At 40.8% G+C, this 17,242-nt stretch overlaps 1 protein-coding gene across 1 annotated transcript in view; it reads left to right on the forward strand.

The window, feature by feature from the left end:
• The window catches only part of CACNA2D2 (calcium voltage-gated channel auxiliary subunit alpha2delta 2), a 441,743-nt gene that overhangs the window by 353,399 nt on the left and 71,102 nt on the right, over positions 1-17,242 (forward strand). The window contains exon 4 of the mRNA XM_051985848.1: positions 5,095-5,154. Coding sequence (XP_051841808.1) covers positions 5,095-5,154 — 60 coding nt within the window. The remainder of the gene's footprint in view (positions 1-5,094; positions 5,155-17,242) is intronic.

Below are 17,242 nucleotides of genomic sequence, written 5' to 3' on the forward strand. Positions count from 1 at the left end.
GTATAAAAGTATACAGTAAAAAAGTATAAAAGGTGTGTTGGAATGAGGAGAGGAAGAGAGCAGGATGGGGAGAAAGGAAAGGGAGGAAGTCCTACAAGGAAACTATTAGCATAATCCAGGCAGGCAGCAACAAGGGCCTGAACTCTAGCGAGATGCCGTGCGAGCGAGAATAAGGGATGCACACAAGAGCTATTTGGGAGTTGAATCAACAGGACCTAAAAAAATGCTTGGATATGAGTGGAAGAGAAGGGAAAATCTGAAGTCATCCCAAAGATGTAAATGTGGAGAGCTGAGTTAACGAGACAGAAAGAATGAGAAAGAAGGAGCAACTAATAGATTTTAGGAGAAAATGTAAGGAGCTTAATTTTACATAGAAATAGTAGATGGTTCCCATCAACCCCACGTTCTCTCCAATCTCCCAGTCATCGCTAACCCTCAGCATCTGGTCAATTCTGTTGTTGGACCAATAGATCTGTAGAAGTGATTCCAGTGGTCAGGAAACCATGTGAATTAGCCCAAAGGCAACAGACTGATTCTTGTATGGCCAGTTTTGCTGTTATCCTGATCACAGACTCATCCTTAGCCCTGGATATAGACTGAATCCTAACCCTGATCACAAAACGACGCCCCCCCAGACTGAGCCCTGACCTCCACCTGGCACACACACACACACACACACACACACTCACACACTCACTCTCACACACACTCACACTCACTCACACTCACATTCATACACACACACTCACACACTCACTCACACTCACACACACTCACATTCACACACACATTTACTCATACACACATACACACACACTCACACTCACACTCACACACTCATTCACACTCATATACACACACACTCACTCTCTCACACACACTCACACACACTCACATTCACACTCTCACACACACTCACTCACACACACACACTCACACTCATACACACACACTCACACTCACTCACACACACTCACATTCACACACACATTTTACTCACACACTCACAGACTCACACTCATACACACCCACACACTCACTCACACACACACTCACACTGACACACACACATTTACTCACACACTCACATACACACACACTCTCTCACATACATTCACACTCATACACTCACACTCACACACACATTTACTCACACACTCACATACACACATACACACATACACACATACTTACACATACACTCACACACACTTTACCCAGATCACCACTCAACATCTTGAAAACCCTGTTTGCCCAAGCATCTGGCTGAAGGATTACGGACAATTGAGTGCAGCTTGTTTCCATTGCAGCAGATAGCAATCTGAGCCAGAGCAAGCAAAGCCAAATTAGGCATCCTATATCCTAGTCCCCAGTAAATGGTCTTTGCCTCTGGATGCTGGGGATTGATAACTAATTCATTGTGAATTCCCTGGCAAATATAAAATCTATAAGATTTGTTCATTCATGTGTGTGTGTGTGTATCTCTATCTCCTATGGGCAGGAGAGTTAAATGCTTGGATGGGACTCAGTGAAATGAAATCATTATGAATATTCAAGAGTCAGAGACCTTTGAGAATAATCAGGGGTCTAGAAACAGCCTTTTAGAGCCCAACTCAAATGTGGCCTTTTCCATGAAGCCTTCCCTGATTTCTACCATCACCCCAGCCTGCAAAGACCTCTCCTCCTCAGACCACACAGAGCATTTTGTGCATTCCTCTCTGATGCTCTGATGAGGTAAAGTCAGTTTTCTGTGTGTGTGTCATCACATCACTAGTCTGTGAGCTCCATGAAGGCTGCCATCTCTTAGAAATATCATCTTGTCAGCCTTGTGGGGCATGGATTGCAGAGGAAAGCTCCTGGAGACAGGGAGAGCAAATAGGAAGCTCTTATAATAATCCAGACAAAAGGGTTTGAGGTTAGATCAGAAGCATCTGACAGGTGGGGACAGATGAGAGAGCTGGTACTGGACACTTGACTCAACAAGACATATGCCAAGGGAAGGAGGGGGTTTTAAGGGAGAGCAAAGATAATAGATAATGTTTTTAAAGTGCCCTGAATTTTCTGAATCACCATCAAATGCAAGCTGTGATCATGAGTAAGACAACAACCTAAAAATTTGTCAGGAAGGGCCCAAGCATCCTGAGCCATGCCTTAGAAGAAGATGAGTAATAAGAAAAAGAATTAATTGGTGCAGATCAGGCCTAAGTGGTAGACTTGCCTCTGCCCACTTTCCAAGCCCACATCCTCAGCTCCAGCCACATCTGTAAGCCTCAGTTTCCCCATCAGTAAAATGACATATTAAACTAGATGGTCTCCAAAGCCTTTGCTCTAAAACTTATGATCCTGAATGTCCCCCACCTACGTTTGTTGGTTAGTGAGCTGCCAGAATGTATTCTACCAACAGAGATGAGCACCTTCTCTGCCATCCCGGAGAATGATCTGGGACAGCCATTATTTCTCAGAAGTGGTCCTTGAACCCAGGTCTTCTGATTTCTAGCCAGCCTTGTATAAACTGTACTATGTTGCCTACTCCCCTTGTTCAAATTCTTATCTTTGTTCATGTTGTCCTTCCACTTGTAATTCTCCCCCACTCTCTCTATGAATTTTACCCATTCTTCAAGTCCGCCTAAAATGCTTTCTCTTCCAGGAAGATCCCCTAACTACTCAGACCAGCAAGAATCTCTTCCTTCTCTAAGCTCCTTCAGCTCTTATTGTCTGTAAAGTCACATTTGGCAATTAATCACAAACCCATAAGGCCTCAGGGCATCTCCCCTGTGGTCTTGAGCTGCTATTTTAATCCTTTATTATTATTTAACCTTTCATATATTCAGATCCTGTCTCCTCAGCCAGGCTGAGGGCCCCTGGGGACCAATCCTTGGCTCAGGGCACTACCCACATAGGGGATCAGTCAATGTTTGTGGAATTGATTTGGGTTTGATTTGAGCACAGCTGGGAAAGTGACTCATAGACTTGAAGAATGTCAGAGCTAGTAGAGACTTTAAAGATCATCAAATCCAATACTCTTATTTTACATATGAAGAAAATGAAACACAGAGATATTGACTTGTCGAACATCACATACTAAGGATTAAAATTAGGGTTGACCCCAAGCAGGGACATGCTGATAAATGTTTAGTAACTAGCCTTCTGGAGAAAAAATTCTTAGTGCAACACACTTTTACATTTAATCTGCTTTATTAACATTTTCTATATCACTTTATCATAACTCTAGACAATCAACAGAACAATAAATCAAATCCAATTTGAAGCATTTGCCATTTCCAAGAGTGAATGCTCACACTGAGAAATTTAACAATCAGCTCTTTCAAATCTGTTCAAGCAGGTTCCAGCACATCGCTGAACTCCAGTCTTCTGATTTCAATCAAGCCCCTGGATGTCATGGTACCAGAGATAGCCAAAGGGCATCTCATCCAATCCAGCCCCTCATTTTACAGTTAGGAAAACTGAGTCTTACAGCAGTTATAGTCAGAGTAAATAAGTACATAGTTATTCTCATCAGTTCCAGCTCCACGATCTTCATAAAAGAAGGATTCTGTCCGAGTGGAGGCTAGAGAAGAATCATTTGGGGTGCGTAGGAGGGCCCAGAAAACAATCACGAGCAGTGTTGCTACCCCAATGACTTAGTTATATGGAGATAGAAGGATTGAGAAATAGAACACTAAGGGAACAGCAGGTAAGGTAAAATGAAATATAGACGATGAACCAGATTTCTTGGGTTTGCTTTTCATTTTTTACATAAAATAAGGTTTGGAAGGGCTTAGAGGAGGATAGGTCCCCTTAGGTCTGAGTATTTGGAGGGAACAGCGTGTCCAGGAAGAACCAGAGCAGGAAGGCTGGGGATCTTTCTGTAAACTTCACTCTGTGACTATACTGTCTACCTGTAATTTGCTGATCTGGACTACAAGATTGCTCAAATGGAAGGAAAGTGGCTTCTTACCCTCTAAATGACAGCTGCGTGTGATATTATATAGAGGAGGAGGAACAGATGAGAATTCAGGGTCAAGGCTGTGTTCCCCAGTCAACTATCCAACATTTATTTAGCTTTATTCACTACAAGGCCCTGTACTACAGACTAAAGGTAGAAAGAAATATATAAAGATAGATATGACACAGACTCTAGTCTCAATTAGTGTATCACCTTTTTTTTTTTTGACTGGGGTTGCAAGTAGGTTAAAAACATAAAACAATAAATTGTGATACAAAGGAGAATTTAAATGTAAAGGGCAAAGTGCTGTGAGGAATTTTTAGAGAGTTCAATTGATTTGAGTTGGGGGAAGGGGGACTGAAGACTTCCTAGAGGGTGATACCTGGAGTGCTTCCAGCTCTACAGTAGAGTTGGAAATGGGGAGGGGAACTCCATTGATATCTTCAATGGTTTGTCTTGGAACTCTATCATACACACCTGGTCCTAAGCTTCTGGAGAGTAGGGGAGTCCCAGGTCTAAGATTTAGACAAGGAGATTATTGGGGAAGGTTAAAAGAGCCAGGATGCGAAGAGTGAACTCAAAATCCCATGGAGATTATTTTAATGGCAGCTAGATGGCTCAGTGGATAGATCATAGGCCCTGAGTTCAAATGCAGCCTCTGACACTTAATATTTACTAGTTCTGTGATGATGGATGGACATAACTCCAATTACCTCACAAAAAAAAAATTCTTCTAGCCAGCTTTGTCTCAAAGTCAGCAGCCCCTTCTTGCCAGGACGCTCATAATTGGGAATTAGGTAGAGGAGAAGAAGGAGTGAAAGCCCAGGAACTGAAGGCAAAAAGGGACTGGGGCAGAGAACAACCAGTATAATCTTCCAGAATTTCATAGATGGCACAGTAGATAGAGTTCTGGACCTGGAATCAGAAAGATCCCATTTCCTCATTCTAAATGGGGATAATAGCACCTCCCTTCCAGGAGTTTTGTGAGGATAAAATGAGATCATATGTATAAAGCAGAAGCTAGCTATTATCATTATCATTCCCGGGCCCATCATTCACCAGAAGAAGGTCTTGTGAAGAGCACTGTGGGTAGGCTTGGGGCCTCTGTCCCATCTGTCTGACCATTGCCTTTTTCCCTTCACTCTCAGAGACTGGCTGATGCTGCAGAGAAATTCCAGAAGGCCCATCGTTGGCAAGACAACATCAAGGTAAGCAAGAGCTTTGTTGCCCCATAATCCATCTCTCACTTTTCTGGTCCCCAGACATTTTCAAAGAAATCTAGTTTCATGTTTTTCCAAGTCCACGAAATAACTAAGGGATAGCAAAGCTGAGACCCTTGTGGAGACTAAAATGAATGAATTTCTAGGGAGCACATGTTTTGTCTGCACGTGGATCAGTGCTAGAAAAGTCTAAGGTGGCTAACTGGTTGTTAGCTACAACAACATTGTGTTGTGTCCACTGCTAATCCCCAGAGCAGCCCAGAGCCAAGGCAAGACACATGGGCAAGGCTTGCAGGTTGCCTAAACACACACACACACGTGTGTTACTGTCCACGGGAGGCTTGGTGCCTTTATACTTGTTAACATTCGATTTATCACAAAATCAATCCCTACAACCTAGGCTGAAGTTTTTCTATCATTTATTTATTAATTAAGTGTATTCAAGCACTCAGATGGGTCTGTGAGGATTTCCTCCAGCAATACAGATCCAAGCCTCCCCCATGACCATCTACCCATCCCATGTGGCTCCTGTCCATGTCCTCCCCTAAGCTTGACCCACAGGGGCCACTCCACATGCTTGGGGAGTGGGGAGGGATGGAGCTGTCCTCGAGTTCTCCTGACATCTTGAGAGTGCTTACAAAAAACATTTCTAAAAATAATATCCCATGCCCTCTGACCACAGACTCTTATGCCCTCAGCAGCTAAGCCTCAGCTTTATCCCAGCCTCTGTCCCACTCCCCCTACATTCCACATTAGAAGGGAAATATATCTTCCATTATATCTCAGACTTCCCATCCCATACTGCATTACCAATTTGCCATAAATCCTTATGATGCAGGTACTAAGATGATAATTCAGATAATATTACAAAAACATTCTTCAGTATATATCTATTTTTTTAAGTGGGGAGGGGTTAGATCATGATACAAGAAGAAAGGCTCAAGTTCAGAACTGGATGTATGACTTAGCATCATAGCTTTAAAGCTGGAAGGGAAATAATAGGTCATTTAACCCAAAGTTTCTTAAACTTTTCCTCCTCATGACCTCTTTCATCTGAGAAATATTTATGTAACCCCAGATACATAAGTACATAAATAAAATAGAGAAACAAATCAAACATTTACCAATAATAAATCATAATTTCACAGCCCCACGTTCAGTTGCAAGATGCCATAGTTTAAGAAGCTGGGATCTAACCCAACCCATTCGGTTTTCAGTTGAGAAAGCTGAGACCATGGGAAGTTAGTGATGTTAAAGGCACTGTCCCAGTTGAAATTCTCTGAGAATTTCCCAGGATTTCTCTGGGAAATTCCCAGAATTGTCTGAGATCTTTTTCCATCAGGTTTGAACTGCAGGAGGTTGGTTTTATGCCTTTATATTATGGGGAACAGGGATCTGGGGACAGAGGGTTGTTCTGCTTCATCCGTTCTCTGTTTAGGAATGCCTCCCAGGTGCCATGACAGCCCAGCCTCTATCTACCCTATCCCCACTGCCGGCATGTCCTCTCCCTCAGGTTGAAGCCTGCCCTTTGGGGGGAGAAGAGGAGCTAGCAGTGAAGCTGCTATTAAAACAATTGCATTTAATTTTGCAATCAGGGCCTGGGTGAAGCTCTATGAGGAGTTCTACCTAGGAAATGGTCCCAAATTACAAGGGGAATACAAAAAGGAGAAACAAAACTGTTTTCCTTTCAGAGTTCAGGGAGGCCAGTTTGGTGGGGAATCCTGCCCCTGGGGCCTGCTGAGGACATGGCAGTTTGCTCCCTTCATTGGCATTCCAGTGACCAGAAAGCCTCTTAGAATAGTACGGGTCATGTTCAACTTAGCAGAGTTGAGTTGGTATTATTGGTATATAAGCTAGTTGTTTGGGAAATCGGAAGCCATCTTCTCAGTGGAGGCAACAATGATCAATGTTCCCAGACTACATTGTTACTACATTATGATTCTGTATCTATAAATCCAGCTTCAGTTCTTGGTCTTGGGCAAAAGAAGGAGTGGATAGGAAGAGGAGATAAGAATTAAACAGTGGGGCTGGGGAGGAGAATAAAAGATTTATAAGAACCTGAAATAATTTACCCAAAGGTCTCATGGTTCCTCAACACTTCTAGAGGGTTAAGAATTAAAAGATCTTTTGCACTCACTGGAGAAGGATAGTACTCTCTCTCCTCCTCCTCAAATTACATTTTTATTTACTTACTTAATCTATCGATCAATAAATATTTATTAAGTGTCTATATGTGTCAAGCATTAAGCTGGGGATATAAATATGAAATGTTTAAGTTTTGCATCAGTCACACCAATGTAAGCTTCTGGAGGACAAGCACTTCTTGTCAAAGTCTTCATATCCCCAGCCCCTAGCACAATGCTTTATACCATGTAGATATTTAATAAATACTTAGTGAATAGAATTGAATTCCAGGCAGGAAGTCTAAAAAATAAGTGATAGATTATAGAAAATGTAAAAAAAAAAAAAAAAGGAGAACCTGGAAATCACCCTAAACTAATGTTTTTTGTATGTTTATTTCACCTTTTATACCCAGATCTAAAGATTCTTTAATAACTCTTAAAATAAAAGATTATTTAGAGGCAGCTAGGTGGCACAGTGAATAGAGCACCAGCCCTGAAGTCAGGAGAACCTGAGTTCAAATATGACCTCAGATACTTAACACTTCCTAGCTGTGTGACCTTGGGCAAGTCATTTAACCCTACACATACACACACACACACACACACACACACACACACACACACAAGATTATTTGCAAGAGCTGAAGCTTTGAGGGTGGGAGAGATGGCATGTAATGAGAGTGAACAAAGGAGGCCAGAATTGCACTAAGTGGGGCCGCTTGTAAAGTACTATATGAGGAGCTGCCTTTGCTGAACTCTTATATAGTAGGCTTAGCATTAGCTTTGTTTCCTAGTTAGAAGGAAGGGCAGAAACACTAGGAAAAATGTGTAAAAGAAGGGAGGAGGGGTGACAGAATGGAGAACAGATAGAGGTCAGGGTGGGTTAAAAATAAAATACTACTAAGGAGAGACAGGGTGGAAAGAGAGAACAAAAGAATATACAGGGGAGAAAATAGGATGGAGGAAGTTGGTCATCATAATTGTGAATGTGAATGGAATGAACTTTCCTATAAAACAGAAGCAAATAACAGAATAGATTAAGTAGAATCCCACAATATGTTGTTTACAAGAAACACATTTGAAACAGAATAAGGGTAAAAGGCGGGAGCAGAATTTATCATCTTTAGCTGAAGCAAAAAAAGCAAGGGTAGCAATTCTGACCTCAGATAAAGCAAAAGTAAAAATAGATCTAATTAAAAAGGTAAGTTATGTCTTGTTAAAGTATACCATAGACAATTAAGTAGTATTGATATTAAATGTATATGCACCAAATGGTAGAACACTCAAAAGACTTAGAAAAGAAGTTAAGTCTGTTACAGGAAGAAATACACGACAAAACTATACTAATGGGGGACATCAGCTTTCATCTCTCAGAATTAGATAAATTTAACCACAAAATAAACAAGAAAGATACTAGGGAGGTTAATAGAATTCTAGAAGACTTAGATATGATAGACCTCTAAAGAAAATGTTATAGGGACAGAAAGGAATACACCTTTTTCACAGCAGTACATGATATCTACACAAGAATTGACCATGTATTAGAGCATTAAAACCTCAAATGTAGAAAGGCAGAAATAGTAAATGCTTCCTTTTCAGCCCACGATGCAATAAAAGTTAGATTCAATGATTAGCCAGGGAAAGATAGACTAAAAACCATTTGGAAATTAAAGAATCTAATTCTAGAGAATAAGTGAGTCAAAAAACAAATCATAGAAATAATCATTAATTTCATCCAAGAGAATGACAATAATGAGACAACATACCAAAACCTATGGGATGAAGCCAAAGCAGTTCTTAGGGGAAATTTCATATCTCTAAATAGTTATATGAATAAAATAGAGAAAAAAAGAAATCAATGAATTGGGCGTGCAATTAAAAAAGCTAGAAAAAGGAACATTCAGGTTCAAACCTAGCTGTGTGATCTTGAACAAGTTACTTAACCACTACCTGCCTCCATTTTCTCAACTATAAAATGGGAGTAATTATAATTATTTCCTACTTCCTAGAATTGTTATGAAAATGAAATGAAACCATATTTACCATGTGCCTAGCACAATGTCCATTTAAACACTAGGTGCTTAATAAATGCTTGTTTCCTTCCCTTCCAAAGCCACAGTTTTGAAGTTAAAAAAAGAAAAAAACAGTAGCTTGGTATTTCCCTCCCTCCACCCCAATTCTCAGCTGAGATTTCTTCCCAGGCTCCATGTTTCTGTCCCTTCGTGGTATAGTAAAAAGATACTTGGATTTGGAATTTGAAAGTCTGAGTCAAGTCCCAACCCTCCTTTTTATGCCATGTGTTATCTTGTACAAATTACATCATCTTCCAAGGCCTCAGTTCTTCCTTTGTAAAATGAGGAGGTTGGGATAGATGGATGCTTGCTAAAATTCTTTCCAAATCCAGATCTTGTGACTAGTATAAATGTCAGCCTCTTCTAAATATCCCAGCAATCAATAGTTCCTGCTAACTCTTGGCTCTTACAAATCCACAAACAGGAACACCCAGGACATCTCCTGAAGGCTCAGGGAAATGTGGGAATTTAAAAGACCCTGAAGTTACCTGGTCCTTATACAAACAGAGAGGCTTAAGAAGAGGAATTGGGCCATTTGACAAATTAATTCAGCTTATACTAAAGGGTTCTTTGTGAGGAGAGACCTAGAAAAGATTCTCTGCCTTTAAAGAGCTCACAGTTAGTAAGAGGTTAAGCCACTAATCCAGGGATTCTTAACCTTTCTTATATCATTGCTCTCTGAGAATATGATAAAGAAGCCTATAGACCACTTCTTAGGAGAAAGGGAAGGGAATATTTAGAACTGTACTAAAAAATTTATTCTTAATAAATATTATCTCATTTGATCTTCACAACAAGCCTGATGGGTAAGGGCTATTATTATCCTAATTTTCTAGATAAAAACATGAGGCAAACAAAAATTAAATGACCTGCCCAGCATCACACAGCCAGTAAGTATCTGAGACTAGATTTTAACTCAGGATCATCATGCCTTCAAGTCCAGTGCTGTATCTAATGCAACACCAGCTGGTTCTCAGAATAATCTTTTTAAGTGTGCAAAACAAAATACATAGGGTTACAATGAAAAATAATTATATTTAAATTCAATTATCAAAAAAAGAAATAAAAAATAAATTCAGTTATCAAAAAAAAATTAAACAAATTCATGGACCCAAAGTTAAGCCTAGCACTGCCGCCCCCCCCCCCCAAGCTTTAGGTTTACATAGACTGGATCCAGCATCAAGAAAGTCTCAAAAAAAAAATCATATCTCTTTGCCTCATTTCCTCCCTACCCAGAAATTCCTATGGGAAATCTCCAAATTTGGCTCAAATTAGATAGTGAACAAATATAGCTCACTTCTAGGTCTCCACAGATATGAGTAAAAGGGTCTCCAGTTTCTTTTCAGTACCAAAAGTAACAAGTACTAGAATCACCTTTCAACAAATGGAAAATGCACAAAAATCATACAAAGTAATCACGGTTACACCCATAAACAATCAATTCCATTCTCTTCCCTCTAAGTCTTACCTTCTCCTCCAGACCACCCACGGCCCCCCCACACACACACACACTCTTTCAGACTCAAATCAGTTCTCTGAGAAGCTATGGGTCATGACAATAGTAAAAACTATCAAAGAATCCACTAAGATATAAATCTTTATGTAAAAATAAACAAGCACATCTATCTCATTAGCATGCAAATTTGTTTTCATCTTTAATAAATGGTAAAATTATATGTACACCAAAGAACTTTTCTAAAATAAATTTCTTTATGACTTATTATCAGTAAATGTTTGATTTGTATACCTCTTGTATATACCTATATACCCAGGGTTGCATTAAAATTTCTTGGGAGAAAAGAGGTCTTAATTGGAAAAAATTTAAGAAAGTACTGATTTGGGTACCCCTCAAAATGAAACTAACCTTGGAGTTACAAGCCTCAACCTTATAGTGTTACCCTAACAGCTTGGACTTTTCTAGACAGAAAATGAATTTGGAGTTTCTCAAGAAGCATCTTTTCATCAGTCACCATTGGACCAATATATCTGAATAGCTCATAGTATTAGGAAAGGACAAAGTTCAGGATTTTTTATTCCCCTGTCTAGTGACCTTATTTCCTTGAAGCTCTCCCAGCTTCAGAGGCCACACATACTACTTACCCTCTTCTCCCCAGGAGACTGGAACTGTTCAGAAACTCTTTCATCTTCTTTCTATAATAGGTCCCCGAACTCTACAGGAACTCTTGCCATTCCTGCAGAAAGAAGAGAGTTCCCAAATCCTCAGGAACTCTAATCATTGGCCACAAGGTTTCCCTCTCCATGGTTGCCATTTTTCCAACTGAGAAATTACACCATTGCCCTCCTTGGCCGAGTCCCGGCATTCTTGAACATTAAGGTTGCTAGAGAAGCAAGGCTGTCGATGCTTCCCCTTCTCAATGTAGAGGATGGGTCCAGTGACTCTCTTCTCAGGGATAGCACATATATTTCCTGTGTGTCTGCCCCAAAGCTACCATTAACAGCTCCAGGGAAAGAGGGCATTTGTAAACACAGGGTTCTCCTGCTCCCCCATCCCTAAAGTTCTAGTCAATCTTAGCTCTGCTGCTCTTGGGTCTATCTCCCAAAAAAGGGAAAAGGGCCGACTCTGCATGGAAGACTGCCATTTAGAGGGCCCAGCATGTAAGAATGGCTCCTGAGCTGTCACTGCTCTGGAGGATCAGTTAGAGTTTTACCTTTCCCCATTCTCACAGTCTTAAGTAGGCTTAAGACCTTCATTGGAGGACATAAATAAAAATCACCTTAGAAGCCCATCAAATTAATCAGAGAACTTCTCTGGTGACCCTCTTCCAAGACCAACTATGCTAGAATGTCACATAGTAAATGTATTACTGAAATAAAAGTAAAATGCTGTGGGAGTGATAGAAAGGAAATTTTACTGACCAGGGAAAATCAGGAAAGGGTTTGTGGAGAAAATGACATTTTAGCTGAGATTTAAAATATAGATAGGAAAACAATAGTTTGAGGAAAAGAGACATTACAAATATTTAGATATTACAAATAAGGTAAACAAAGGCATGAAGGTAGAAGGGCCCAGAGAATGTTTGGAGTTAGGGGGTGGGTGGGGGATGAACAGACAGAGAGTTGTTCAGTTTGACTCTTAGAGAGAGATGGGGAAGAGCATTAAAAAAAAAAAACTCTATAAATGTAAAAGAAGGCTCACAAAAGACATTGCCCTCCCCACCAGTGTTAATTTAAGGGTGGGAATTTTAGAGGGGGAGGTAATGTTCCTAAACCATGGCTGACTTTATTCTGGAACTAAAATAATCCTAAACTACATCAAGAAAAGCAAAGTATTTAAAATAAGGATTGGGTGGAGTGGAGGGAGAGGGAGGAGTTTTCTGGTCCTAAGCCTTGACCATACCATACCATAAGATCATTCTCTCAGTTATTTGAAGGGATGATTGGAGGAAAAAGAGAGAATAAAAGCTACAATGATCCATGTGGGTGGTAATGATGATCAGTTTGAACTGTCTGCAATGGGAATGAAGAAAAGGAATACAGAGTACTTGAGGAGAGGAGAGGAGAGGAGAGGAGAGGAGAGAAGAGGAGAGGAGAGGAGAGGAGAGGAGAGGAGAGGAGAGGAGAGGAGAGGAGAGGAGAGGAGAGGAGAGGAGAGGAGAGGAGAGGAGAGGCTAATTAGCCTGACCAGTGGGGTTCCTCCTTTGCCATCCATGGAAAGGATCATGGGTCACCTCCTCCAAACCAGAGCTTCATCTTAGGTTCTCAGAATCTGACTCCAGCTCAGCTGCCTTATTTAGTCATGAGCACTGGGCTGGGAGGTAGAGTGAAGGAGGCTAGACGCTGAGCAAATAGAATTATAAAATGCTAAGGAGCAACTTCTTTTCCCAATAAAAATCCTGAGGCCTTGATTCTTGAAGACCACTCTTCAATAGTATTACAATTATAATAGTATTACTATTATAATATAATAGTATTACAATTATAATAGTATTAGTATTACAATTATAATAAACTGTGGGGAAAAAATGACTTGGAAAAAAAAATTCTCAGGCTTCCAGAGTCTATATGAGTTTTCTAGAGGCTGAAGGAATCTTTTTGTGCTTTGGGTTTGTTCCCCTGACAGAAAATCAATTGTAAAGTGAAGCAAATGTGAGCACATCTTACTGATGATCACAGAACATGTGGTGGGGAACTGGAGAGACTATGAGTGTATGTATTAGAATCCTTTTTTTTACTGGGGCAGAGGTCTTAGACCTGAGAGGTAGGGAAAGGAGAGGAAAAGATAGAAATAGAGAGAGTCACAGAAATAACCCTGAATTAAGAAAAGGAAGAACAAGGGGAAAAAACCCAGAGTGTAGACAGAGCGCTAGAAAAAGAGAGACAGAAAATCATAGATGAGGAAGGGGATCAGGGGAGAGGAATAGACAGCTTGGAATAATAGAAAGTGCTGAATTAATCATTGGAGGGTCTGGGTTCAAATTCTGACTACCCTAATTTCTTATTTTAGAGTCTTGGGCAAGTCCCTGTATCTAAGTGTTCATTGCCTTATCTCTAAAATAATGAACTCCAAGAAAACCCTTGAGCTCCAAATCCCATGATCAATTAATTACCTTAATGCTATGTGAGCATATGTGTGTGTGAGGGCTTTCAAATGTTCTCAAAAGAGACAGAAACAGAAGAGGAAAAAAAACTATGAGAGAAAAAGAGATAGAGAGGAGAGACAGACAAACAGACAAGATTTCAAGAGGGGGAAAAGGAAGAAAGATGGACATAGAACAGAGGAAAGAATAGCAGGCAGAAAGAGACATAAAACAAAAGAAAGCCCAGAAATATAACCAGACAATAAATGGGTAAGTCCTAGGAAAAACCATTCTGCTGCCCTACACTCTGCCCAGAGACTGATTAGCCTGATCAGTAGGGTTCCTCCTTTGCCATCCATGGAAAGCATCATGGGTCACCTCCTCCAAATCAGAGCTTCATCTTAGGTTCTCAGAATCTGATTCCAGCTCAGCTGCCTTATCTCTGTTCCCAAGATGGTGAACATGAATCCTCTAAGAAACCTGGATTGTACAACCCTTGGCATTTTCTAAGGTCCTTCTGCCTTGTAACTTCCTTCCTGAGCTTTGCCAGCAGGATAACCCTCCCCTGTAATCCTTGTCCTCCTCCTCCTTTTCCTCATCTTCTTCCTTCTCCTCCCCCTCCTCTTCCTCCTTCTCCTCCTCTTCTGGGCCTCTTATCCCACCTCACTCTTTGTCAGGACTCTGAGAGGAGAGAAAGCATCATGTAGTTGGGACAGTTCTGTAGTCATCATCTGGATTATCCTCAGAAGTTGAGAGGGAGGAAGCTTTGGGGGTCATCAAGTCTAACTCCTTTATTTTATTGATGAGGAAACTGGGACCTAGAGAAAGAATCACTTGCTCAAGTAATAAGTGGCCAGTAGACTGGGTTTCCCATTGCCAACCACCCCAAACCAAGCTTGTTTCCAGTCCTCTGGAGCTCTGTCAGGGGCCTGCATCACATTCCCAAATAACAATGCTTTATTGAGGAAATGAGCCCCCAAGCAGGAAGGAGCCAGCTCCCAGAGCCTTTTCAACACCTTCTTATTCTTCTCTTTTTATATTGTCTATTAGACCTTAAAGGTGTAGGTTTAGTATCTCTTCTCCACTGCCCCCAAACTATACCTGACCCAGCCTGAATGCCTGGGTTTTTCCCCTAGGGAAAAACAAAGAAAAAGATTTTTTTAATTAAGTTTTGCCAACAGTGATGACAACAGTATAGATGGGAAGGAAGGAAGGAAAGGAGGAAATGAGGGAAGGAGGGAAGGAGGGAGGGAGGAAGGAAGAGAGGGAGGGAGGGAGGAAGGAAGGAAGGAAGGAAGGAAGGAAGGAAGGAAGGAAGGAAGGAAGGAAGGAAGGAAGGAAGGAAGGAAGGAAAGAAGGATGGATGGAAGAAAGGAAAGAAGGAAAGAAGGAAGGAAGGATGGAAGGAAGGAAAGAAGGAAGGAAGGAAGGAAGAAAAAGAAGGAAAGAGAGGGAGACAGAGAGACAGAGGGGGAGGGCCAGAGACAAAGAGAAAGAGAGATAGAGAAACTTAATGTAGTATATTATAATATCCAAGCATATTCCCAGAAAAGGACATAATGGCACAGGAGAAAGAGCATTCTGAAGTCAGAGTCAGAGAATCTGGGTTCAAATCCTACTTCTAAAGCATGCTACTGGTGTGGAACTAAACAATTCATTTTGCCTCCCTGAAGCTGTTTCCTCATCTGTTAAATGATGGAGTTAGATTACACAGTCTCTGAGGCCCCTTGCAGCTTTAGATATATGATCCTCACTACAAATGACTGATATGCCTTCCTCCCTTTTTGACAGAAGTGGAGGACTATAGGTGTGGAACACTGCATATACTGGGTTGATTATTTTTGCTGGAATGTTTTCTCACCTCTAACCCCCTTTATTTTTTTATTCCTACTTAGAAGGGACCCCTCACTGAGTGGAGGCAAGGGAAGCCATATTTATAGAAACAAAAGTGATGTTGAAATGAAACCTATCAATAAAATTCATTTTAAAAATAGGTTTGACTTGTATTCAAAGGAAAGAAAACAAAATGAAAGAAACAGGATTATCATAAAACATTAGAATTATGCATGAACGGGACCTTAAAACATGAAATGTCAAAGCTGGGAAGGGCTTTACAACATAGAAGGTCAAAGACAGGAAAGGCTTTAGAAGGAAAAAAATGAACATCAAACCTGGGAGGACATGATGACATAGAAGGCTTAGAGAATCCTGTCCTCGAGGTCCCAGCAACAGAGACTCCTGGCAGCATCCTTCCCCTCAGGAAGAACAGTGGCTCAGCAAAAGGGGAAAACCAGAGAATGCTTCCTAATGAGGGGAAATATGGTCGGAGCTTGAATTTGGATATTTTGGACCCAGCAGAGGTCCCACAGGATGTCAAACACATCCAAAAAGAACTCATTACCTTTCCCCAAAAACCCACTTTCCTTCCAAATCTCCCTGTTTCTTTCAAGAGCTCCACCATTCTTTCAGTCACCCAAATTCACAATCTCAAAATTATTCTGGATTCTGCATGTTCCTTCACAAATCTGTGCCTCCACAATATTTTCTGCATTGGTCTCCCTATTTCTTCTCACTGGGCCATCACCCCAGTTTGGACCCTGTTCACCTCCCACCTGAATAGTAGCTTCCAGATCAGTCTCTCTGGTTTGGAATCTCAAATCTCTCCTCTCTAATTCATCTTCCACCCAAGTGACAAAGTGATTTTCCTGAAATACAATCTGTCCATGTCACTCCCCTAGTCAATAAACTTCAATAACTCCCTATTGCCTTTAACATCAAAGATAATAACTCTTCTGTTTAGTTTTTAAAACCTGTCACACTCTGACCTCAATCTGCCCTTTTCAACCTTTATTATCGATTACTCCTTTTTCCACTCAGAGCAGTCAACTTGACTTTCTTGATGTTCTTCACAGTTGGAAAAGTTTGGTGATTGATTGATTGGACTGTTTAAGAGAAGGCAAAAAAAAAAATAGATTAATTCATTTATTTCTCACAAATCTCTTGGGAACCAAAGCTTACACATACATGCACACATGCACACTCACACAATAGCAGGGCAAGCATGAGAAATGTGACTTATTCAGGACTGTGGGAGGTCAGAGCTCTCCCTCTCCTGATCCCCAAACAAAGCCTCAGGACACCAGGCCTGAGACAAGGCAGTGGGGTCTATCAGTGTTTGAAGACCCCATTCCCATTACTTTACACCCAATTGCAAAACACTGTCAGAGTGTCTAGATTCAAATCTAGTTTTGGAATATGTTACTTGTACTCCCTTAAGCAAGATGTTTAACCCTTCTGTGCATCAGTGTCCCCATTGGCAATCTGAAGGGTCTGATCCCTTCTG

Source organism: Antechinus flavipes, chromosome 1 (assembly GCF_016432865.1).
Source record: "Antechinus flavipes isolate AdamAnt ecotype Samford, QLD, Australia chromosome 1, AdamAnt_v2, whole genome shotgun sequence".
NCBI classification, from domain to species: Eukaryota; Metazoa; Chordata; class Mammalia; order Dasyuromorphia; family Dasyuridae; genus Antechinus; species Antechinus flavipes.